This window comes from Hyperolius riggenbachi, chromosome 12, assembly GCF_040937935.1.
Source record: "Hyperolius riggenbachi isolate aHypRig1 chromosome 12, aHypRig1.pri, whole genome shotgun sequence".
NCBI lineage: Eukaryota > Metazoa > Chordata > Amphibia > Anura > Hyperoliidae > Hyperolius > Hyperolius riggenbachi.
The window spans coordinates 214220009-214246060 of record NC_090657.1 but is presented as its reverse complement, the minus strand read 5'-3'; the positions used below and the strand labels follow the sequence as shown (position 1 = coordinate 214246060).

Genomic DNA, 26052 nt, shown 5'->3' with positions numbered 1-26052 from the left:
AACAAGTTTCTTACTGCTTCTGAAGTGTTTCCTCCCTTCTCCCTTAGTATAAACTGCCTCTGTCCATCCCTGCACATATCACATCAGTACACAGTGAGAAATAGGAGGCGGGGTGTAGAGTGAGGAGGTTTTCCCTCAGTCAGCACTCCCGGTCCGGTATGCTGTGGAACAAAAGGGAAGCTGACACCATCTGTTGTACCAGCAGCTCTCCTATTCTGCTGGAGTGATCTACAATAATAATATGTCAAGCCAGCTCACCATGCATCTAACGCATTTAAATTCACCTTTACAGTATGACATACAGCCGATCATGTCAGCATGGGCAAGCGGTGGGATGAGGAGGAGGGAGCAGGTGGAGGACTAGCTTAAAGAGAAACTCCAACCTAGAATTTAACTTTATCCCAATCAGTAGCTGATACCCCCTTTTACATGAGAAATCTTTTCCTTTTCACAAACAGACCATCAGGGGGCGCTGTATGACTGATTTTGTGCTGAAACCCCTCCCACAAGAAGCTCTGAATACCGCGGTACTCTGGGCAAACTGCCACAATGTAACAATGTTCACAGACAGGAAAAAGCTGTTTACAGCTGTCTCTAACAGCCAAAACAGCTAGGAGCAGCTACATAACCTGCCCACAGTAACAATGTCACCATGTAATAAATGTCAGAATGTGAATCTGGGAGAGGAAAGATTTTACAATGAGCAAACACTGACTAAATCATTTATACATAATTATTGTAAAAATGAAGCACTTTTTTTACTACATTATTTTCACTGGAGTTCCTCTTTAAGAGAAGTCTGTTTTTCTGTACATTACAGGAGTCAAAGCTTTGTATCTTAACCCCCCCCCCCCCCGGGAGTATCATTCTTTCTGGATTTTAGGGTCCAAAAGTGGTGCAGACTTTTAAGGGGCCCATACACCTAACGATTTTCCCGCCGATATACAGCAGATTCGATCACTGTGATCGAATCTGCTGTGAAATCGTTGCGCAAACGCAAACTATTGATTTCCGCCCGAAATCAATCGTTCCCGTCGAGCCGTCCATGCGGAAGACTTTGCTTGATCGCCGGCGGGTCGGGAGTGCGTCGATAGCGGAGTTCAAATGCCCGACGACCGACACAATACAGTGGCAATAATACATCACCTGCTCCAGCCGGCGCGAGTCCTTCCGGTCACCACTGTCTCTTCTCCGCTGGGCTCCAGGGCTGCAGCTTCACTGAACTTCCTGTCCCGGTAGGAAGTTTAAACAGAGCGCCCTCTACTGTTTAAACTTCCCAGGACAGAAAGAAGTGAAGCCTGCCGGTCCGGAACCCAGCGGAGAAGAGACAGCAGGGACACGAGCCGGCCAGAGCAGGTAATGTATATGGGGGGGGAGTGGCAGCTCCACAGATTGTGATCGGTTTCATGCTGAAATCGATTCACAATCTGTTTGCAGTAAGGTGGCCATACGATCCCTCTCTGATCAGATTCCATCAGAGAGGGATCTATCTGTTGGTCGAATCTGACGGCAAATCGACCAGTGTATGGCCACCTTTATACCCTAAAACCTAAAAATAATCACGCTGCTAGAGAAATCTGCAGCAGGCCAGCACTTGCCTCCCTGAGATCCAGCTCTGCAATTCTTCCTCCGTCCTCCGGGGTGGCGCTGTAATGCTGTAGAGAAATCTCCTGCTGTCGTCATGACAACAAACGGCAGTCACAGGGATGCAGAGCCTCAGAGGACAGGAAGGAGAATGGCTGCCAGTGTCTGGATCCCAGGGGAGGTGAGTTAAAGCACCCGCTGCACTTAAGGCTCTGCATAGACCTCCCGACGGCTCCCCCGAGCCTGACTCTGAGATACTGACAGGGAGGATAAAATGTGGCTAATATCAATACAGTAGAATCCCTTTATAGCGAATTCCAAGGAATCAGTGATTTACTATATCAGAAATTGTCATTGTCATGCACATAAAGTACACTATCATTGTTGTTGTTATTGATTTATAAAGCGCCAACATATTCCGTGGCGCTGTACAAAGTAAGAAACAAACAAGGGATACATAATGATACAGACAATGGTGTACACTAATATACAAGATACATAATTAGTGACAAAATACAAAGAATGATACAAAATACAGAATAGAAAATATAGACTTGGTAATGACCGTGATAAAAGTTACATGATGAATAAAATGTATAAGGATTTACAAGACACAAAAGGGGAGAGAGCCCTGCCCTTGCGAGCTTACAATCTAAAGGGAATGGGGGGAAACAAGAGGAGGGATAGTATGCAGCAAATATATAGAGGCAGTGTGTTTTAGGATACCTAGTAGGAGTGCAATTTGGTCTTAGGACAAAGGGAAGTGGCCTAAGGTAGCACATATGCTTGTTGGAACAAATTCGTTTTTAGAGAGCGTTAAAGGTAACAAAGGTTGGCGAGTGACGGATGTGTTGTGGGAGGGCATTCCAGAAAAGGGGTGAAGCGCGTGCAAAATCTTGTAAGCGTGAATGTGAGGAGGTGATTCTAGAGGAGGACAACAGAAGATCGTGTGCAGATCTGAGATTGCGATTGGGTCTGTATCCGGAAACTAGTGAGGATATGTACCGGGGAGAGAGATTGTGGAGAGCTTTGTAGGTTAGGGTTAGGAGTTTGATCTGGATCCTCTGGGTAATTGGCAGCCAATAAAGAGCTTGACAGAGAGGGTCAGCAGAGGAAGATTGAGACGAGCAGCTGAGTTCAGTACTGACTATTAGAAGGTAGTCCACAAAGTAGTATGTTTCAGTAGTCCAGACAAGAAATTATAAGAGCATGTATTAACATTTCCGTTGTACTATAGTATGGGATCTTAATTCGGTCAATAATTGGGAGTCATTTTTTATTTTCAATGCTTCAGCAAGCGAGCACACAGTGTCTAAGCTATCTCAGTATGCAAGGATTTGCATACAATAATCACGCAACAGCTTGAATGGGGAACGGAGATGTCACCAGTTAATGCAGTTACACTGCTTCTCTGCCCACATTTCTGTGCATCCTGGATGATATTGTAGCATTGCAGTCATGCACAAGCAAGTCACAGATGAGAGGCTATTCCCTCAGTAATCAGGCAGCAGCTTACACAGGAAGCTTACGTCTCACCGGCTGGTGGTTTTGAAGTAACCCACGCAGGCCTAGAGAAGTGTGAAGATGGCGAGCAGGCTACAAATGGCTGCCAGCCCCGCCCACAGACGCATGTGCCCGCCCACTTTCCACTATAGCCAGATACAGAATACCATAGAAGTTACTACCATATACTTACAATTGTGCTTGGCCAGGATCTGGGCATTCAGTTTACTATACCCGAAGTTTTACTATATAAGAGTTTACTATAACGAGTATTTTAACCATACTTGCATTCAATAAGTACATTTTGCTTTTAAACTAGTAATCATTTTATTAGAATCATTTTAAAGGGAAAAGAAGGGAAAAAAATGGAAAGACACACTTTCTCCATTTACATCCATTACAGCTTCACAATAAACAGTGCTAACTATAAGTTAAAGGGGCACTATGGCGAAAAATTTTAAAATATGTGCAAACATAAACAAATAAGAAGTACGTTTTTTCCAGAGTAAAATGAGCTATAAATTACTTTACTCCTATGTTGCTGTCACTTACAGTATGTAGTAGAAATCTGACAGAAGTGACAGGTTTTGGACTAATCCATCTGTTCATAGGGGATTCTCAGCAAGGCTTTTATTCTTTATCAAGATTTTCCTTAAAAGGATTTAAACAATGATGCTGGCCAGGTTCCCTGCTGGCTACACTGTTTTTTGGCGGTTGGACAGAGCAACGGCCATTCACTAAGTACTTTTGAAAATAAAGAAATCCCTTAGAAATCCCTATGAAGAGATGGACTAGTCCAAAACCTGTCGCTTCTGTCAGATTTCTACTACCTACTGTAAGTGACAGCTACATAGAAAAGTAATTTATGGCTCATTTTACTCTGGGGAAAAAAGTACTTCTTATTTGTATGTTTGCACATATTTTAAATGTCACAAATTTGTTTGCTCTTTAAACCCACAGATTGTATTTGCTTATTCATCCTGGTTATAACAACTTTAAGATTATGTTCCTAGCACACTGTATGTTGACAATATTCTGTTTGGAAATAAAGTTGTCTTTTTTCAGTTTTTAATTTTTTGCTTTCTCGTTGTAAACTATTGATAATTATAAGACCTTATTTGCAAACATAATAGTAATATACCCTCATGGCATACCTATTTAAAAAGCCAAGTTCCTAAGGTAACAATATATGTTGTTCCCTTCATATTCTGTCACTTTGTTTTCATTTTACAAGTCTTTTATTTTGGTACAGAATATACAAAAATGTAATTGCCTTTGATTCAGTTTGTGACTAAAAAGAATACACAAGACATGGGCCTCAACCCTAAAACTTTCTAAAGTGTATTCCACTACTTATTAGGGTTAAAATGTTACATATATCTCTTGTAGTTTTGCTAAAACTTTCCCAAATTTTATCATAATTTTGAAAATGACTTTTTTACATTGGATTGAGTTTGTCAGTACCTATTTACGTGATGTGTGTCCAAGCTTCAAGACCCACCAAAATGTGCTCTACAACTCTTGATGGTTAAAAAGATACCCCATTTCATTTAGTAACAAACTGGTGGTGCTTTTTCCACAAATACACTGTCATTAAGTGGTTAACCCTTTCGGGACCGACTGCCTAACCCCCCCTTAAGGACCAGGCAAATTTGCATGCAGGGGGGGGGGGGGGAGGGGGTCTGGGAGCCGGATCCCATGTGTGGCATGCTGGGCTGTGTATCCCCCCTTGCAGCCAGCAGCCTTTACTCACCTCCCAGGCTCCAGCGATGAGCCGCTGTGGACCCCTCCGGCTGGCATCCCCCGCTCGTACTGCCGCTCAGTTCCGGGTAGCGGCTTGATGACGTCATCAAGCAGGGACCCGGCACTGACGTCAGAGCGAGCGGGGATGCCGCCCAGAGCGGTGGGGATTGCCGGGGGAACGGCAAGAAAGTAAGTGGATCCTCTTCTTCCCCTCCCCCCCCCCCCCCACCGCCGCAGCTCTTACTAGTGATCACTATGATCCGCCGGCGATCATAGTGATCACGTGATCAGAAGCCATACGCGATGGCTCCTGATCACTGAGGGGAGATGTCAGCTGTCATGACAGCTTAATCTCCCTTCTTAGGTGCACATGATCGCGGCAGGACACTTTGTTTTCTTGGACGTTGAATCTACGTCCAGTCAGAGCAGCAGCACCACCTACTAGACGTTGATTCAAACTACGTCGGTCCCCATTAGGTTAAAGGAAGTCTGAAACAAAAAAAAAATGGATACCTAAGGAAAGGGAAGGCTCTGGGTCCTTTAGAGCAGAGTTCCCCAACCCTGTCCTCAAGGCCCACCAACAGTGCATGTTTTGCAGGAAACCTCAAACATTCACAGGTGAGGTAATTTGTGTCTCAGCAGAGCTAATTAACTACCTCTGTGGATCTACACAAAACATGCACCGTTGGCGGGCCTTGAGGACAGGATTGGGGAACACTGCTTATAGAGCAGGGGTCTCAAACTCAATTTACCTGGGGGCCGCAGGAGGCAAAGTCAGGATGAGGCTGGGCCCCATAAGGGATTTCACAAACGGCAGCTCCCCCCCCTTCCCCGGCCCTTGCCCTTAATTCCTATTCCAAAATCAAATTCACACTGAAGCGAACTATTTTGCCTATTTTACCTTATAGTTCGCTTCAGTGCTCCCATTACAAGTAATCTGACGTGTCCCCGCCGCAAAACGAGGGCTGCAGAGCCCCCAAATTGCCCAGGGGGCAATCCGCCGGCATTTCCTGGAAGGGGCAGAGCTTTCAGCTTCAGCTCTGCCCCTCCTGACGTCAATCGCGGCGCATCGCCGCCTCTGCCCGCTCCTCTCACTCTTCCTTCACAGAGAGGGGCGGGCAGAAGTGGGGATCTGTGCGGCGATTGACGTCAGAAGGGGCAGAGCTGAAGCTGAAAGCTCTGCCCCTTCCAGGAAATGCCGGCGGATTGCCCCTCGGGCGATTTGGGGGATCTGCAGCCCTCGTTTAGCGGCGGGGATGCGGCAGATTACTTGGGAGCACTGAAGTGAACTATAAAGAAGCTTTTGCCGGCGAGGGCCACAAAATATTGTATCGAGGGCTGCAAATGCCCGCGGGCCGCGAGTTTGAGACCCCTGTATAGAGTCTTCCTGTTCCTCTTATGGTCTGCTCCTTCCAGCGCTGGCTCCCCCATTCAAATCCTGCGTCGCAGGAGGTTTCGGAAGACTCACCGGCTCCATACTGCGCATGCGCAAGAACGTGTGCTAGCACATTCGCAGTATGGAGCTGCCCGTCTTCAGGAGCATTTGGGCTCCCAAAGCCTCCAACGTGGCAGAGAGCAGTCTCCGACCCATCAGTCAGAGACTGCGAACGGGGGGGGGGGGGAGGGGTGGATGGCACAGCACTACAACGAAGGGACTATAGGAGGAACAGGAAGGCTCTACAGAACTCAGAGCCTTCCCTCTCCTTAGGTATCTATTTTTTTTTTTTCATCCTGCTTCAGACTCCTTTTAAAGGTTGTTATGCTGCTGCGTATCTTTTAGGTCCCGTTTGCACTAGCCACTGCGCACGGCTGGGAGACGTGCGGCGGCACTTCCGGGTCTGCGGGTACGCAGACTAATCCCAGAAGGCATGCACGGCTATTGGATTCGCTGACTCCCGCGCGAAAACTGAGGGCATTGCCGGGTGAATCGCTAGGGCAAGCAATTCGGCCTGCGGCGCCATTATTTTCTATGGCAACGGTTTTTCCTGAGCGATTTGCCTGCGGGGAAACTCTGCGGATTCAGCCCGGTTTCTGCGCTAGTGGAAACGGACCCTTAGAGCAGAGAGAGAACTTTAATTTAGGATTAAAAAATGACCCTGAAAAAGAAGCAACGGAAATTGGGCACAGGCCTGCGATGGAGGGAGGACGGCACAGCGGGGAATTAGTATAACGCAGTTTGTGGATCCGGTAAAAGCTGGCTATTTCCGTACATTGCACTGGGTGGTCATGTCAGGTCAGTACCACTCTTCATGCCAGGAGGGGGGGGAGGGCTTTTGTTGGGTTCTTGGATTGAGCTGAATCTTCCACCACAGCAATGTTTAAGAACTGAGACTTGAGGGAGTTTTTATCTCTTTGTCGATTTACGAAAAGAAAAGGGTCACATCCCAGAAGTCGCGGCTGATAAATTATGCAGAAGCCGAGGAGAGTCAGGAAAAGGCAAAAATGGAAAATCATTACACGGAGTTGGAAAGCGCATATTAACCCTGTGATTGCCACGCCTCTAACCTCCATTCCTGAGACGGCACGAGGCACGCTATCACGAACTTGTCTTACAGTACCCCCCGAAGCGAGAGGGATAATGGAGGCTGCCATATGGATTTCATTTTAAACCGTGCTAGTTGCCTGGTAGCCCTGCTGGTGTAGATGGCTGCAATAGTCTCTGACTCACACACCAGAAACAAGCATGCAGTAACTCCAGTCAGACTCCAGTCAGAAACGTGATCTGCATATGCTTGTTCAGGGGCTATGGCTAAAAGTATTCTAGGCAGAGGATCAGCAGGCCAGCCAGGAAACTTGCATTATTCAAGAGTAAATAAATATGGCAGCCTCCATATCCCTCTCACATCAGGTGTGCTTTAGTCTACGAGACGCTAGAGAATCATCGCTCGAAGCAATCGTTTATGATGTGTGGGGGGGCTCGGTGTCTCGTGACATCTCCTCCATGTTGGGTAATAGTTGGCTGACCACTTGGGATGGTCAGTAAGGGGTTAATAGTTCCTGCAAATTGTATGCAGCCCGGAATTGGGCCAATCAAATGCCTTTACTGTCAGTTTTGATTGGCCCCATTCCAAGTCCAATGATTAACTGACACATATACTGATCACTATGTAAGTTCCTGCTGTGAACGGCAGCTGTATTCTTCTTGCACCTCCCCTCTCTAGAACAGAATAGGTTGCTCAGCAGGGAGACCAGTAACTACTGGAACCTACAGGAGAGAGCTGTTGGGTGTGGTGACCAATGCAGGGCAGTGTTGAACTAGTTAGCACTTGTGTTGATGTGTATTGTTTTTTTTTGTTTTTTTTTTACTAGAGATAGGCTTAAAATTATTATTTTTTTTTCTTAAAGGACTTCTGAGGCGAGGAGGAGTAAACAGATTTTATTCACCTGGGGCTTCTTCTTCCAGCCCCTAGCAGCCATCTCTGTCCCTCACCACAGCCCTGGTCCTCCTCAGTGTTCCGCTGGCCACCCATAATGATCGCAACCTGACGGTGAATTGCAACCTGACGGTGAATTGCAACCAGTGAAAAAGAAAATCCCTAAAGAACTGTCATGTCGGATCTTTACCAATGCCATTGCATCTGCACAACGGCATTGTTCTTTGCGCCTGACAGAATCTGCTCCATTTCAGGCACTCGTCATCGTCCCTCTGCCCCCTCACAGCAATAGAAGCATCGTCAACTACATGTTTACAGTGCTGTTTGTGCGCTGTCACCTGACAGGGATCACTGAGGTGACATACTTACCTTCAGATATGCTCTGGATCTCTGTCGCCGAAAGGATCGGGTACCGATCCTTGTCAAGCTACAGCGCACTAACAACGGTGTACAGATGTATTGGCCTCTGCACACGATGCATCTGTTGCTATGCTGGGGGGGGGAAGAGGGACGCTCAGGGCGTGCGACAGAGCAGGTGGCGAGGACAATGCCTTCATGCAACGCCACCATGCAATGCTCAGGCATTGGTAAAAATCCAACATGCTGGATCTGTAGCGTTTTTTGAAGTGGTGGTACTAGGAGGTTGTTTTTTTTGCTGTGGTGGTGCTAGAAGGTTGGGTTTTTGTAGTGTGGGTGCTAGGAAGTTATGTTCCTTTGCAGTGATGGTGCTAGAAGGTTAGGTTTTTGTAGCGGTGCTTCTTGGAGATTATGTTCCTTTACAGTGGTGGTACTAGCGGGTTAGGTGTTTCTAGTGGTGGTGCTACGAGGTTAGGTTTTTGTAGTGGTGGTACTAGGAGTTTAGGTTTTTGGAATGGCGGTACCAGGAGGTTATGTTTCTAGAATGGTGGTACTAGAAGGTGGTGGTGGTGCTAGGAGGTTAGATTTTTGTAGTGGCGGTAGATTAGGTTTTTGGAGCATAAGATTTGAGAGGACTGTGGCTGCAGATCACAAAGAACTTCATGTTGGTTTCTCTCTAGTTTTCTGCCGGCATCTTTTTCCTAGACAGCTGCTTTGCCTGTTTCACCTGACTTGCCGACAACCTAACCACCTTGCTCTACCATGACAATACAGGTTTACATAGCCAATGAGGCAGTAATGCTAAATGACAGGTAAGCTGGCTTATGACAGTTTTGCTGCGTTTATGTATTGCCATTTATCAGTTTATGTATATCATATATTATGTGCTCTAACCCACATGGGTCATTCTCGTTCTAGGTAGCGAAAGAATTTGGCTTTAGGAATAACGGCTTCTCCATCTACCAGAATAGAAACCGAACTGGAGAGATATCGGCCAGCCCCAACAAGTCGCTGCACCTGCTGAAGATTAAGTAAGTCTGTACGATATTCCGCGGTCTATAGCAACCGCCGCATGGTAAAGCAATGTCGGACGCTTCAGGAGGGGTGTCAAACTCAGTCGTGTAAGGGGCCAAAATCTATACATAGTCTTACGTTTTTGGAAATTTGGTTATTAACCTCCCTGGCGGTACGCAGATGCGGTGGCTGCATCCGCAGAAGGGATTTTTTTAATTTGAAGTGTTTTTTTTTATGTTAGCTAGCACTGGGCTAGCTAACTGTGCCCCCCAAGTCCCCCAGCACCTATCTGCTCCCCCCGATCGCCGCCGGCAACACTCACCCGTCCGCGATCCCACAAAAGCCGCAGCTTCCCAATTGGCTTCACTCGTCGCTATGGCGATGATCGGACAGGACGTCATGCGCAGTTCCTTCCCATAGCGAAGCCGGGTGTTGATTGGGAGGCTGCGCGATCCCTGGGGGGTACGTATACCGGCAGCGATCAGAAGGGACCGGGGGCCTTGGGGGCCATGCGATCCCCTGCGGCGGCTAGCCCGACATTGTGTCGGGCTTACCGCCAGGGACATTAAGATTTAGCATTTATTGAACAATCTCTTAGTGGTGTAATTATAATGACCATGAGGGGATGCTCCTCCCCTTCTGCAGAGTAGCGCAGTGAAGCAGTTTCATTTTTACCTGCTCCAGTGCTGCTTCAGGGCTATTCTAATCTTCCTGACAGCTACACGCTCTATGCTGCATCCCTCTGGCTCCTGAGGCATGTCATGTGACCAAGAGAAGGAAGCATAGAAGGTCAGAGCATGCGACTGCCAGGAAGAACAGATGAGATAACGTATCGCTGGAGCTCGGAAACCTTACACTGCTCCATTGCACTACTCTATGCTACCCTATGTGGGGAGTTGTGTACTGTAGGTGTGTGTGTATGATTTGCTGGGGAAGGGGGTGATATTGCTGTATTTTGAGTCAATCTGAGAATGTTTAAATCAGAAGCACTGTCACCAGTGTGCTCCTTTGGACAGGAAGGCAGTGTGCTGACGTTCTCTTGCTGCTTACAGTGATGGACATTGGAAGCTCTTGAGGGCCACATAAAATGGCAATGAGGGCCACATTTGGCCCGCGGGCCTTGTGTTTGACGCAGTAGTTTAGGACACGGTTATTTGTTGTTGTGCACTTTGTGAATGAGTAGGACTTTTATTTCCAAATAACTTTTGACACCAATTAAAGGTTATTTTTTTGCTGCATATTTTGTTGTATTATTTCATAGTCAGACTTAAGGTGGCCACTAACGGTCCAATTTCTAGCAAAATCGTTCGATCGATCAGAAATTCTGATCGGAAGTGAAATCGTTAACTAGAAATTGTACTGTTAGTGGCCACCTTTACAACTAGCAGAGAACTCCACTAACAGTTATAGTCTGAAATGTAAAGATTTTGCTCAGTGACAGCCGGATGGTCAGGAGCATCATCCAGGTAGGGAACCGCCTTGACTGAAGCTCCAATGAGCTCCCCCTGCAGTCATTTCCTAGTATTGCTGCTGTTGTGAGTGATTTCCCTTAGTGGATCGGAGATAAACTTTTACTAATTGCATAATTGTGTTCCTTACATATACAGTGGGTTGCAAAAGTATTCGGCCCCTTGAAGTTTTCCACATTTTGTCACATTACTGCCACAAACATGAATCAATTTTATTGGAATTCCACGTGAAAGACCAATTGAAAGTGGTGTACACGTGAGAAGTGGAACGAAAATCATACATGATTCCAAACATTTTTTACAAATCAATAACTGCAAAGTGGTGGGTGCATAATTATTCGGCCCCCTTTGATCTGAGTGCAGTCAGTTGCCTATAGACATTGCCTGATGAGTGCTAATGACTAAATAGAGTGCACCTGTGTGTAATCTAATGTCAGTACAAATACAGCTGCTCTGTGAGGGCCTCAGAGGTTGTATAAGAGAATATTGGGAGCAACAACAACGTGAAGTCCAAAGAACACACAAGACAGGTCAGGGATCAAGTTATTGAGAAATGTAAAGCAGGCTTAGAGTACAAAAAGATTTCCAAATCCTTGAACATTCCACGGAGCACTGGTCAAGCGATCATTCAGAAATGGAAGGAGTATGGCACAACTGTAAACCTACCAAGACAAGGCCATCCACCTAAACTCACAGGCCAAACAAGGAGAGAGCTGATCAGAAATGCAGTCAAGAGGCCCATGGTGACTCTGGACGAGCTGCAGAGATCTACAGCTCAGGTGGGAGACTCTGTCCATAGGACAACTATTAGTCATGCACTGTACAAAGTTGGCCTTCATGGAAGAGTGGCAAGAAGAAAGCCATTGTTAACAGAAAGCATAAGAAGTTGCAGTTTGCCACAAGCCATGTGGGGGACACAGCAACCATGTGGAAGAAGGTGCTCTGGTCAGATGAGACCAAAATGGAACTTTTTGGCCAAAATGCAAAACGCTATGTGTGGCAGAAAACTAACACTGCAAATCACTCTGAACACACCATCCCCACTGTCAAATGTGGTGGCAGCAGCATCATGCTAGGGAGGTGCATCTCTTCCACAGGGACGCTGGTCAGAGTTGATGGGAACATGGATGGAGCCAAATACAGGGAAAACTTGGAAGAAAACCTCTTGGAGACTGCAAAAGACTTGAGACTCGGGGGAGGTTCACCTTCCAGCAGGACAACAACCCTAAACATAAAGCCAGGTCAACAATGGAATGGTTTAAAACAAAACATATCTATGTGTTAGAATGGCCCAGTCAAAGTTCAGATCTAAATCCAATTGAGAATCTGTGGCAAGATCTGAAAACTGCTGTTCACAAACGCTGTCCATCTAATCTGACTGAGCTGGAGCTGATTTGTAAAGAAGAATGGGCAAGGATTTCACTTTCTAGATGTGCAAAGCTGGTAGAGACATACCCTAAAAGACTGGCAGCTGTAATTGCAGCAAAAGGTGGTTCTACAAAGTATTGACTCAGGGGGCCAAATAATTATGCACACCCCACTTTGCAGTTATTTATTTGTAAAAAATGTTTGGAATGATGTATGATTTTCGATCCACTTCTCACATGTACACCACTTTGTATTGGTCTTTCATGTGGAATTCCAATAAAATTGATGCATGTTTTTGGCAGTAATGTGACAAAATGTGGAAAACTTCAAGGGGGTCGAATACTTTTGCAAACCACTGTAGTTTTATAGGGCATTCCTCAAGCCAAATACTTTTTTTTAATGGTTTTAATTCCCTATAAACTAAACAAAAACTCGCCCAGAGCTCCTCCAGCGCCTAGGCACTCTGAAACTCATGTAGCAAGGGCTTATGGGAGCGTAGTCTGGGCAGGAGGAGGAGGAGCAGGTTACTAGCCAGAGGTTTCAGAGGCAGAGGAGAAGGGAGGGAAGTTTTCACAGGCTGAGTGGTGGAGATGCTTGCCTGTGTGTCATGATCACAAGCAGAACATGGCTGCTCTCATTGTATCACACGAAGAAATAATCATATACTGTTGAAGCTGTTTGCAGCTATATCTACTGTGAAAACGATCTAAACTTTAGATAAGATATATAGACCAGTTACTTGTTATAGTTCGTTTTTCATCTCGGATCCGCTTTAAATCAGAGCCGAACTCTTGCACAGCACACAGTGAAAAGTGCGTGTTCCACATATAGTTGCTGAAGAAATTCACTGATCTGTGTTCTGTGTTTGTTTAGCCAGATCGGCCTGTTTAACTACCTAACAACCGCGTCACGCCGATGGGCGTGAACCCGGCGGCAGTCCCAGGACCGCCTAACGCCAATTGGCACCAAGTCCTGGAGCTGTAGTTTCCCAGTTCTCGGAGCGGAGCTCCGTGATTAGCCTGTTAGCTGCCGATCGCGGCTAGCAGGCTGTTTGTAAACAAAAGGGTAAAGAAATCCTCTTTGTTTACATCCGTACAGCGCTGCGGTCTCCAGCAGCGCTGTACGAGATCGGCGATCCCTGACCTCTGATTGGCCGGGGATCGCCGTCCTCTCATAGGCTGATGCCCATGAGAGGCGGAGAACAAGACGGATCGCCGTCCTGTTCAATCCTTGGAGGGGAGGAGGGGAACGGCGCCAATGAGAGCCTCTATGAGGCAAAAAAAATAAATAAAAAACAAGTGGCAGCAGCGATCGGACACCTCTGGCAGCATGTCCCCTTAGGGACCAAAATAGGAGATGAGTCCGATCGCTGGGCTCCTTAGCTGGGCTGTGCAGGAAGCTAAAAAGCCTGCACAGCCCAGTGCACCAAAAAAGGGCTGGTCGTTAGGGGGGTGTAGCACTGTAGTCCTCAAGTGGTTAAAGGGAACCCAAGGTGAAAGTGATATGGAGGCTGCCATATTTATTTCCTCGCCTGACAGCCCTAATGATTCTCTGCCTCTGATTCAGACGCTACTGCAGCCAGATAGATAAGGACTACCAGGCAAATGGTATTGCTTTAAAGCCTCCATATCACTCTCACCTCAAGTTCACTTTAATTTGTTCTTAGCAGCTGTGAATAGACTGCAGGAGAGCTCTGCTGGGGAAGTTCTCCCCACACAGTAAACACTGAGGCTTAACCCTTTCAGTGCTTTCTGCAAAAGTGAAACCAAGTAAAACTTTAGATTTTTTTTTTTTTTTTTTTTTTAGAATTTCTTTCCATAAATTGTGATGAAGACCTTTTAGAGCAGAGAGGAAGTTCTGAGTTTAACTCCACTTTAAAGAGAACCCAAGGTGGCATATTGTAGGCCTAATAGGACCCAGAGGTATGCAGTGTGCACAATGACTTGCCTCTGGGTCATTGTACGGTCGCTGCCAGCCCCCCCCCCCCCACCCCGCGCTCGCTCTGCTGTCCCTCCTTAAAAGATCATCATGCTAGTGACAATCTGCCTGTCGCTAGCTGGCTTTATTTATGTGAGGCTGTCACTCAGCCTCCTCCTCACCACTGCCTCCATGACAGGCTCCCCCCGACCCTCTCTGCCTCTGTTAGCTTCCCCCAATAGGAAGCCAAGCCGCGACCCAGAAAGCACCAATAGGAAGCCAAGCCGCGACCCAGAAAGCACCAATAGGAAGCCAAGCCGCGACCCAGAAAGCACCAATAGGAAGCCAAGCCGCGACCCAGGAAGCACCAATAGGAAGCCAAGCCGCGACCCAGGAAGCACCAATAGGAAGCCAAGCCGTGACCCAGGAAGCACCAATAGGAAGCCAAGCCGCGACCCAGGAAGCACCAATAGGAAGCCAAGCCGTGACCCAGGAAGCACCAATAGGAAGCCAAGCCACGACCTAGCAAACTGACATATATCAGTTTAAGACTTTATAACCTTACAAGTTAATTTTATATGAGTTGTAATTTGAAAGTGCATTAGAGTGTGAACACATGTAACTGTTGTCAGCTCCCCTACCAATTCTACATGATTTTCAAACTCCCTTTGTTCGTTTAAATAAAAACAAAAGTTTGCTTTCTTAAAACAGAAAGAATTTGTGATAATTCAGGCTGGAGTGAGCTTGAGATGTCTCCCAGTGCATCACTGCTGAATATATGCAAATTAACCATTGTTGCCCTTAGAAGCTAAACGCACCTCCAGAACCGCTGGAATGCAATGATGTGTCAGCTTCTTAATTTGTACAGAGCCATAATAATCCAACATGCATACAGACTGTTTTATCCTCATCAGTGCATGGCATGGATTAATTTGGCTCTATGGAATAGGGCTTGTAACACCGAGAGGTACAGACTAACCAGCAAGCTCATGGTGAACCAGAACTCATTGGAGTGTGTGAGGGGCTACAATGGTCCTAAAAGCTCCCTTACTAAATTACTAAGAAAAACAAAAGTTTTCTTTCTTAAAACAGAAAGAATTTGCGATAATTCAGGTTGGAGTGAGCTTGAGATGTCTCCCAGTGCATCACTGCTGAATATATGCAAATTAACCATTGTTACCCTTAGAAGCTAAAAACACCTCCAGAACTGGTGAAATGCAATGATGTGTCAGTTTGTTAATTTGTACAGAGCCATAATAATCCAACATGCATATCTTAGCATTTTAGTAAGGGGGCTTTTAGGACCATTCTAGTCCCTTACACACTCCAATGAGTTCTGGTTCACCATGAGCTTGCTGGTTAGTCTGTACCTCTCACTCTCAGAGTTACAAGCCCTACTCCATAGAGCCAAATGAATCCATGCCATGCAGTGATGAGGATCAAACAATCCGAAACAGCCTGTATGCATGTTGGATTATTATGGCTCTGTACAAATTAACAAGCTGGTTCATTTGCATATATTCAGCAGTGATGCACTGGGAGACATCTCAAGCTCACTCCAACCTGAATTATTGCAAATTCTTTCTGTTTTAAGAAAGCAAACTTTTTTTTTTCTTAGCATTTTAGTAAGGGGGCTTTTAGGACCTTTGTAGCCCCTTACACACTCCAATGAGTTCTGGTTCACCATGAGCTTGCTGGTTAGTCTGTACCTTTCGTTAAATAAATTAATTTGATATGTTAATAAATTTGGGGATGGCGACTACATATTGTCATACAATGTATGTTACTATACTCTCCACATGCATATTGAAAATGAGAATGTTGTGCACATTGAACACAGAGGTGTTGTCTATCACTCATAAACCTGGTTCAGATTGTGCATGAAGAATGTGTAATAGAGGAATAATCTCCTCATTCCCCTGCAGAGCACCTGCACATCACTCTTACATGCACCCACAGTTACATTGCCTAGGCCTGTTCCATGTTCAGATTGTACATGAAGAATGTGTAATAGTTGAAGAATCCCCTCATTCCCCTGCAGAGTACCTGCACATTATTCTTACATGCAACCACAGTCACATTGCCTAGGGCCTGATAGATGTTCAGATTGTGCATGAAGAATGTGTAATAGTGGAAGAATCCCCTCATTTCCCTGCAGAGTACCTGCCCATCACTCTTACATGTACCCACAGTTACATTGCCTAGGGCCTGATCCATGTACAGATTGTACATGAAGAATGTGTAATAGAGGAAGAATCCCTTCATTCTCCTATGTTTCTCCAAGTCCGACGAAGGCTTATTATTAGCCGAAAGCTTAGGCCTCTTGCACACTACATGTGATTACGTTTTTTTTTTGTTTTTTTAATACAATCCGATTTTTGAATCTGATTAAAAAAACATAGCAGCATACGATACTTTTTTATTAATCACAAATCGGATCATATAAAAAAAAATTGGAATTGCATGTAGTGTGCAAGAGGCCTTACTGTTTGTTTATCTCTGTTAGCCAATAAATGGTATCCTCTTGATTCAAAACCTGCTCATTCTCCTGCAGATTACCTGCACATCACTCTAAGGGCCCGTTCACGCTCGGGCGATAAGCGGGCATTTACAGCTGGTTGCTGAATTGGCGGCGATCGGTAGCTCTTTTTAAAGCGCTAGCACAATGTAAACTATATAGCAGGGATCTCACTGCCGCGATAGCACTGAACACAAAATGCGCTACATGCAGCATTTTTTTTTTAGCATTTTTTGATTGCAATGTATTTTAGTCACGAATCTTAAATGCAAAAAATGTCCAGTGACATGTCCAAATGTCCAGCGTTAAGTGCGTAAAAATTGCCAAGCGCTAGCATCTTGCGCTCTCAAGTGTGAATGGGACCTTACATGTACCCACAGTTAGATTGCTTAGGGCCTAATGGATGTTCTTTGTTCCTGTCTTTACCCTCTACATGTACTCCTACCTAGGGCTAGTTTTCAATTCTGTTTAACAGCTACTGTACTGCTGGATCCTAAGTTTAGTTAAAGGGAACCTTAATTCAAAAAACCCCCACCAGTTTCACTTACCTGGGGCATCTACCAGCCCCCTGCAGCCATCCTGTGCCCCCGCAGTCACTCATGGCTCCTCTGGTCCCCCGCTGCCAGCTAGTTTCGTTTTTGCTGACTGGTAGTCGGCCGGCCGCCATGCATACATTTTTATGCATTCCTGCTGGTGCTGAAAGCTATTGCAGACATCAACAAGTACATTTTTACGCGTTACAGGTGCAATGCGTACATTTTTACGTATTGCACCAGTAACGTGTAAAAATGCACTTGTTAATGTCCGCGATAGCTTTCTGCACCAGCGGAAATGCGTAAAAATGTACGCATGGCGGCCGGCCGAATCCCAGTCGGCAAAAACGATACTAGCTGGCAGCGGGGGACCAGAGGAGCCATGAGTGACTGCGAGGGCACAGGATGGCTGCAGGGGGCTGGTAGATGCCCCAGGTAAGTGAAACTCATCATGTTGTTTTTTTGAGTTAAGGTTCCCTTTAAACTGCCTATCTGTTGTACATAGAAAAAAAACACAGAGGTATACTAATGCTTAAAAGTTAGAATGCCCCAATACATTGACTGATTCACTGGAAGTCTATGTCAGCTGGGTACTGATGCATACATCTGCGCCCTTGCAGAAAATGGCTCTGACCTTTTCTATATCAAATATAGAAAAGGTAAAGACTTTTTCTGCAAGGTGGTGAGGCTACACGCTGGAACCCGGCTAATATGGGGCTCCGGTGAATCTTTTTATACAGACAACATACTGGGTAGTAGAGTAGTAGGGGTGTCTCAGTACCCTAGAGAAAAAGGAGACAAAAAAACAGGAACAGCTGCAGCGGGGCAGGAAGCAGGTGGAGACAACAATCCGGACTCCACTCGGGGTGGACCAGCCGGACCTGGGTGTGGTCGCTCTCCTTGGTAAAAGTGTCAGATTATCGCTGTGGTTTAAACCATGTGTGGTCTGTCTAGACCCCTCCGACAGGGTATTTTGGGGAGTCGGTAAAAGCACAATTTGGGTGGAATCCTAAACTGAGGAGTTTGAGTTGGATGATTTTTGTACCGACTCCGACTTGTGAAAAGTGGGCAAAAATAAATCAATATATTGCAAAGTGAGAAGTTAAAAAATACAAGAGAGATCAAGAAATGATTGATATTCGCCATGTAATTTATTTTTTATTTGATACACAATGAGCCTGCAGATCATCTTCACTACTAGCAGTCAAGAAAAAAAACTAGACCGCACCAACTGCTATTATTTCTAACCAGGGCTGTGGAGTCGGTACGAAAATCGTCCGCCGACTCCAGGTACCCAAAATTGCTCCGACTCCTCGACTCGGTCTCCTTAGTCTAATACTTAACAGGGCTGTGGATTTGTACAAAAATCCCCCGACTCCTCAGTTTATAAACACCCCCGACTCAGACTACAACTCCAGGTACCCAAAATTGTTCCGACTCCTTGACTTCAACTCCGACTCCACAGCCCTGTTTATAACCACACCCACCAATATTGTGATAGGCTAAAAGGTTGTTTTTTATAGCTATACATACACACAGAGGGAGATACTGCTTGCTTGGCAGTTGGAAACAACTGTTATTTCCAACAATACAACAAGGTTCACAGGCAGGAACTGTCAGGACCTAGGTCATGACATCACACTGTGGGAGGGGTTTCACCACAACCTCAGCCATACAGACCCCTCTGATAATCTATTTGAGAAAAGATAAAGATTTATCATGGGAAAGGGGGTATCAGCTACAGATTGGGATGAAATTCAATCCTGGGTTACAGCTCTTCTTTAAGGCAGGTCGGGAGTTGTACTTAACTCCCTGAGGTTCTAAAAATAAAACCATAACCTCCACGGAAACTATATATCTGCTGCACCACATCCCCTCTGGGCAGGAAAGACCCCTATTTTCTGATGCAGATGTTCAGAGGCTGCATGTTGTGGCAGAGGAGGATGTAAGGGATCTGTTGTTGGGGGTTGGTTACTGGTTGCTATTTGCCGTAGATAAATATTGAATGACCTCTGCTGAACACGCTGCTAGCTGTCTCTCTGTGTTTATCCCTGTAGACATGGGGACATGCTGTTCCTGTTCCCATCCAGCGCTCCCGGCACTTCTTCCGAGGTCATGGATATCTCCGCAGGGTCTCAGTCCAGCCGGCCAACAAGTGCGCCTCAAGTGGTGGAAGATGAAATTGATCAGTACCTGAACAAGCAGGAGGGAAAGATCTACAGGAATAGAGACCCCCAGCTGTATGTATTTGTGGAATCGATTCTATAGGAAATGCATACAGTCACAATGCCTCTGCCAATTTCTGTCCAAAGTCTCCATTCAATAAAGTTTAGAAGAATGAAAGTTGGATGTTAAAATCGACCTCCAATAAATAACCATGCCATTTAGTTCAGCTCTAGTGTGCATATCGCTGGTAGTAGTGGCAAGCGTTATTTCAATCTGACACTTGAGTTTCAGAGGCCCGAAAGGAAATAAAATATAAACAGGTTAAAGATAAAAGGCACATATGAAGTTACTTCCTCCCATGGAAAACACTTAAAGGACCTTTGTCGTGAAAATCTTAAAATTTAAAACACATGTAAACATATACAAATAAGAAGTACATTTCTTCCAGAGTAAAATGGGCCATACATTACTTTTCTCCTATGTTGCTGTCACTTACAGTAGGTTGTAGAAATCTGACATTACGACAGATTTTGGACTAGCCCATCTTCTCGTGGGCGGTTCTCAGGGTTTTCTTTATTTTTAAAAAGCACTTAGTGAATGGCGGTTGCTCTGTCCAACTGCCAACAAAGTGTGCAGCGAGCAGGGAGGCTGGCCAGCATCATTGTATAAATCTTTTTCAGGGAATGTCTTTATAAAATAAAGACCATATTGAGAATCCCCCATGAAGAGATGGACTAATGTAAAACCTGTCGGTAATGTCAGATTTCTACTAGCTACTGTAAGTGACACCAACATAGGAGAAAAGTAATTTGTCTCTTTTTACTCAGGAAAAAATGTACTTCTTATTTGTATGTGTTTTAAATTTTAAGATTTTTGAGACAGTTCCTCTTTAAGTGTGAGATACGGTAAATGATGATAGCTTCATATTCCAACAAACAACTCATAGAATGCAACACATTTCCTGGGGCTAGTTTTCCACTTCATCAGGCAAATATCGAGAGCAAAATCTCAAAAGGAGCTGTAAGGTGTAACTGAGGCACTGGGCTTTCTTACAGCTCTTTTTGAGATTTTGCTCTCGATAATTGCCTGATGAAGCGGAAACCTAGTCCCGGGAAACGCGTTGCAATCTATGAGTTGTTTGTTGGAATATGAAGCGTTCATTATTTATCTCACTCTTGAGTGTTTTCCCTGGGAGGAGGTAACTTCATATCTACCTGCTATTTTTTAACCTGTTTTTATCGATTTTATTTCCTATAAACGGATCAAAATGCATCACATACTGTATTAAATTGCGATGCATTGTTAGAACTTTAAACACACATGGAAACCAGACCAGACGCTTTTATGCTGAGGGAGGTGGATTGCTGAGCCCCTCCGTCCATAAAATGTATTGTCTTTCTGATGATTCGTTTATGACACTATTTATAAGCATTAAGGCTTAATAGACTCTTTTCAGCTGGCCTGCAACTGCTGCAAGTTGTTCCCACAAAGTTATTTTATTGAGACCTTTGTTCTGCTCCAAAAGGAAGCGTTCATCATAGTCTAATGTCTACCATATTATTAGTACAGTAGCAAGAAAAAGTATGTGAACTCTTTGGAATTATATGTATATCTGCACAAATTGGTCATAAAATGAGATCTGATCTTCATCTAAGCCACAACAATAGACAATCACAGACTGCTTAAAGGGAAGGTCCAAGCAAAAAAAAAAAAAATGAGATTCACTTACCTGGGGCTTCTACCAGCCCCATGCAGCCATCCTGTGCCCTCGTAGTCACTCACTGCTGCTCCAGTCCCCCGCTGGCAGCTTTCTGACCTCGGAGGTCAGGGCCAAATTGCGTACATTTTTACACATTCCCGCTAGTGCAGGAACATTAACACATACATTTTTACGCGTTAGTGGTGAAACGCGTAAATTTTTGTTCCTGCACTAGCTGGAATGCGTAAAAATGTATGCAATGTGGCCCTGACCTCTGAGGTCAGAAAGCTGCCAGCGGGGAACTGGAGCAGCAGTGAGTGACTACGAGGGCACAGGATGGCTACATGGGGCTGGTAAAAGCCCCAGGTAAGTGAATCTCATTTTTTTTTTTTGCTTGAACCTTCCCTTTAAACTAATGCCAAACAAATAATTCAATGTTTCCTTGTTTTTATTGAACACATCTTGTAAACTTTCACAGTGCAGGTGGAGAAAGTATGTGAACCCTCGGATTTAACCCCCCTGGCGGTTTGCAAAAAATCCGCCAGGGGGCAGCAAATCTTTTTTTTTAATTTTTTTTTTTTTTTTTCATGTAGCGAGACAAAGTCTCGCTACATGATAGCCGCTGCTCAGCGGCATCCCCCCAGCCCCTCCGATCGCCTCCGGCGATCGGAGATCAGGAGATCCCGTTCAAAGAACGGGATCTCCTGGAGGGCATCCCCCGTCGCCATGGCGACGGGCGGGATGACGTCACCGACGTCATCGACGTCGTGACGTCAGAGGGGACTCCGATCTGCCCCATAGCGCTGCCTGGCACTGATTGGCCAGGCAGCGCACGGGGTCTGGGGGGGGGGGGGGCGGCCGTGGCGAGAGGAATTGCGGCGGATCGGCGGGTAGCGGCGGCGATCAGATGCTACACGCAGCTAGCAAAGTGCTAGCTGCGTGTAGCAAAAAAAAATTATGCAAATCGGCCCAGCGGGGCCTGAGCGGTGCCTCCCGGCGGCATAGCCCGTGCTCAGCACGGGCTTACCGCCAGGGAGGTTAATAACTGGTTGAACCTCCTTTGGCAGCAATAACTTCAATCCAACGTTTCCCGTAGTTGCAGATCAGACGTGCACAACGGTCAGGAGTAATTCTTAACCATTCCTCTTTACAGAACTTTCAGTTAAGCAGTATTCTTGGGGTGTCTGGTGTAAATCGCTTTCTTGAGGTCATGCCACAGCCTCTCAATCGGTTTGAGGTCAGCCACTCCAGAAGGCGTATTTTCTTCTGTTTAAGACATTCTGTTGTTGTTTTTACTTCTATGCTTTGGGTCATTGTCCTGTTCCAGCACCCATCTTCTGCTGAGCTTCAGCTGGTGGACAGATGGCCTTAAGTTCTCATGCAAAATGTCTTGATAAACTTTGGAATTCATTTTTCCTTCAATAATGGCAATCCGTCCAGGCTCTGGCGCAGCAAAGCAGCCCCAAACCATGATGCTCTCACCACTATACTTCACAGTTGGGATGAGGTTTTGATGTTGGTGTGCTGTTCCTCCTTTTTTCCACATACAGCGTTTTGTGTTTCTTCCAAACAACTCAACTTTGGTTTCATCTGTCCACAGAATATTTTGCCAGTACTGCTGTGGAACCTCCAGGTGCTCTTTTGCAAACTTTAAACGTGCAGCAATGTTTTTTTGGACAGCAGTGGCTTCCTCTGTGGTAACCTCCCATGAACTCCATTCTTGTTAAGTGTTTAATATATCATAGATTCACAAACAGGGATGTTAGCAAATGCCAGAGACTTTTGTAAATCTTTAGCTGACACGCTAGGATTTTTCTTCACCTCATTGAGCATATTGCGCTGTGCTCTTGCAGTCATCTTTACAGGACGACCACTCCTAGGGAGAGTAGCAGCAGTGCTGAACTTTCTCCATTTATAGACAATTTGTCTTACTGTGGACTGATGAACAGCAAGGCTTTTGGAGATACTTTGATAACCCTTTCCAGCTTTAAGCAAGTCAACCATTCTTAATCATAGGTCTTCTGAGAGCTCTTTTGTGCGAGGCATCATTCACATCAGGCAATGCTTCTTGGGGAAAAGCAACCCCAAAACTGGTATGTGTTTTTATAGGGCAGGATAGCTGTAACTAACACCTCCAATCTCATTTCCTTGATTGGACTCAAGCGGGCTGACACCTCACTCCAATTAACTCTTGCAACATCAAGCAAAGAGTCCAGGTTGGCACACCGATTCAAATGCTGGATACTTCTTTATTGCTTCATCAGCACAACGAACATGACAATTGTTTTGGGGCCACAGCGGGTCCCCTTCCTCAGATAGTGCAAACAAACGACAAAAGTCCAATTAACTCTTGGAGATGTCACTAGTCTAGGGGTTCACATACTTTTTTCCACCTGCACTGTGAACGTTTACATGATGTGTTCAATAAAAATATGGAAACCTGTAATTATTTGTGTGGTATTAGTTTAAGCAGACTGTGATTGTCTATTGTTGTGACTTAGATGAAGATCAGATCAAATTTTATGACCAATTTGTGCAGAAATCCATATAATTACTAAGGGTTCACATACTTTTTCTTGCTACTATATGTGTTTATATAGCAGTGACATCTGCAGCACATTACAGAGTACGTAGTCATGTCGCTGACTGTCCTCATGGGAGCTCCCAATCTAATCCCTACCATAGTCCTAGCCCAATGTCCTATTATATTATTATTATTATGTATTTATATACCACTGAAATCTTCTGCAGCACTTTACAGAGTACATAGTCATGTCACTGACTGTCCTCAGAGGAGCTCACAATCTAATCCTACCATAGTCATAGTCTAATGCCCTATTATATTATTATGTATTTATATAGCACTGACATCTTCTGCAGCACATTACAGAGTACATAGTCATGTCACTGACTGTCCTCAGAAAAAGCTCACAATCTAATCCCTACCATTATCATAGTATAATGTATAATCAGCGCTGCGTAATATGTTGGCGCTTTATAAATACAATAAATAATAATAATGTCCTACCATACTATTATGTATTTATATAGCACTGACATGTCGTGCCGCACTTTACAGAGTACATAGTTATGTCACTGACTGTCCTCAGAGGAGCTCACAATCTAATCCTACCATAGTCCTAGTCTAATGTCCTACCATATTATCATTATGTGATTATATAGCACTGACATCTTCTGCAGCACTTTACAGAGTACATAGTCATGTCACTGACTGTCCTCAGAGGAGAAATCCTGCAGGTGCAAAGTCCAATGCAGAAAGCTAATCAGGGGCAGTTGTTTTGAACATGATTGGAATGTCTACATTTCAGAAACTCCCCAATAGAATATTTAAGCTGTGTAGTGTTCTGTGGGCCAGATTTATCAAAACATTACCAACAGTTTTTTCTTCTTAAACTGTTCTAACCAGCAGAGGAACTGTTCTGCATGATAGTAAGAAACTTCTCAAATCCTACGTAATAGTGGCAGTTTAGCATGGATTTCTAGAGCTGCACTACAGTTAAGAAAAGTGCAAATCCATCAGTAAACTGCTTCAGATTAAGAAGTGCTTCATAGCAGTTCTCCAGATAGTGCAGCCGTGCATGCTAGATATGATTTGTGAAGGGCTCCTCCCCCTCACTCAGAGCCTGCTGACAGCAGATGTATTGGTTACCTCAGCAACAGCAATTTCCCTCACAAACTGCACTGCCTGAGAGTCTTTCCCAACTCCCCCTTTTCCTAACAGTTAAAGAAGGAATCTGCACTATTTAGTGATTTCTTAGGATGTCTGAGACAATTCTGCAGGGATTTCTAAAAACCTACTAATATTTTGTCTCAGACACTCTTGATAAATGTCCCCCACAAGTAGAGTTGCACTCGGAATCACCGTCTGCTTGTCTTACAACACACGTTGCTTTCTGTTGCAGGTGTCGGCACGGCCCTCTGGGTAAATGTGTGCACTGCGTACCATTAGAGGTAAGCACTGAGCGTACCTTGTGTGTTAGTCATGTGTATGTTCACGGCGCCCTCTGCTGACCCTTCTCTCTAATGTCATCCTGCAGCCGTTTGACGAGGATTATCTGAACCATCTGGAACCTCCAGTGAAACACATGTCCTTCCACGCCTACATCAGGAAACTGACAGGGGGTGCTGACAAGTAAGGAGGACGCTATGTATGGTGACGCTGCTCCCATCTGTCATTGATGGCGCTATGTATGGTGACGCTGCTCCCCATCTGTCATTATGTACTGCTTTATCTTATGTAACATCTGCGGTCAGTCTAGACGGGTGTCAGACGTTAAGGGTGCCCACACATAACTTTATTTTCGGAATCGTTAACCAAACGTTTTCATCAGATATCGATGCCACAACGTGGCCATTCTATCAATTGTAAAGTTCGATTTCCAGCTGGAATCGGTAGGAAGGATCAATTGGACATGCTGGAAAATCTTAGTCTTAAGGGCTCGATCGTGTGTGTGTGGCGGTGTCCAACTACCCACCACCCGTGGTGAGTGTTAAATCCTAGTCGTCCTCCTGTGCCTGGCATCTTTGTTTTCACTACGAGCGGTTGTACCATGTGACAACATCGCACGTAGTGGTGTTACTAAATGAGCTGGTGTCATGTGGTACAGGTACTGATTCGCACCAGTGGATAGGTAAACCTGCAACACTTACCATGGGCCTGAGAGGAGGAAGACAACAACACCTACCCTTGGGGGGGAGGGGGGGCGGCTGGGGGAGTGGCCCGGCAGGTGGCCAGCGATCCCCAATATATTTCATGCTGAATCTGTTGGAAATTGGTGTGCAGAGT

At 45.3% G+C, this 26052-nt stretch overlaps 1 protein-coding gene across 1 annotated transcript in view; it reads left to right on the top strand.

Moving 5' to 3' along the window:
- The window catches only part of NPLOC4 (NPL4 homolog, ubiquitin recognition factor), a 91594-nt gene that overhangs the window by 19977 nt on the left and 45565 nt on the right, over positions 1-26052 (top strand). Inside the window, exons 3-6 of the mRNA XM_068263374.1 lie at positions 9480-9592; positions 19438-19620; positions 25169-25217; positions 25304-25398. Coding sequence (XP_068119475.1) covers positions 9480-9592; positions 19438-19620; positions 25169-25217; positions 25304-25398 — 440 coding nt within the window. The remainder of the gene's footprint in view (positions 1-9479; positions 9593-19437; positions 19621-25168; positions 25218-25303; positions 25399-26052) is intronic.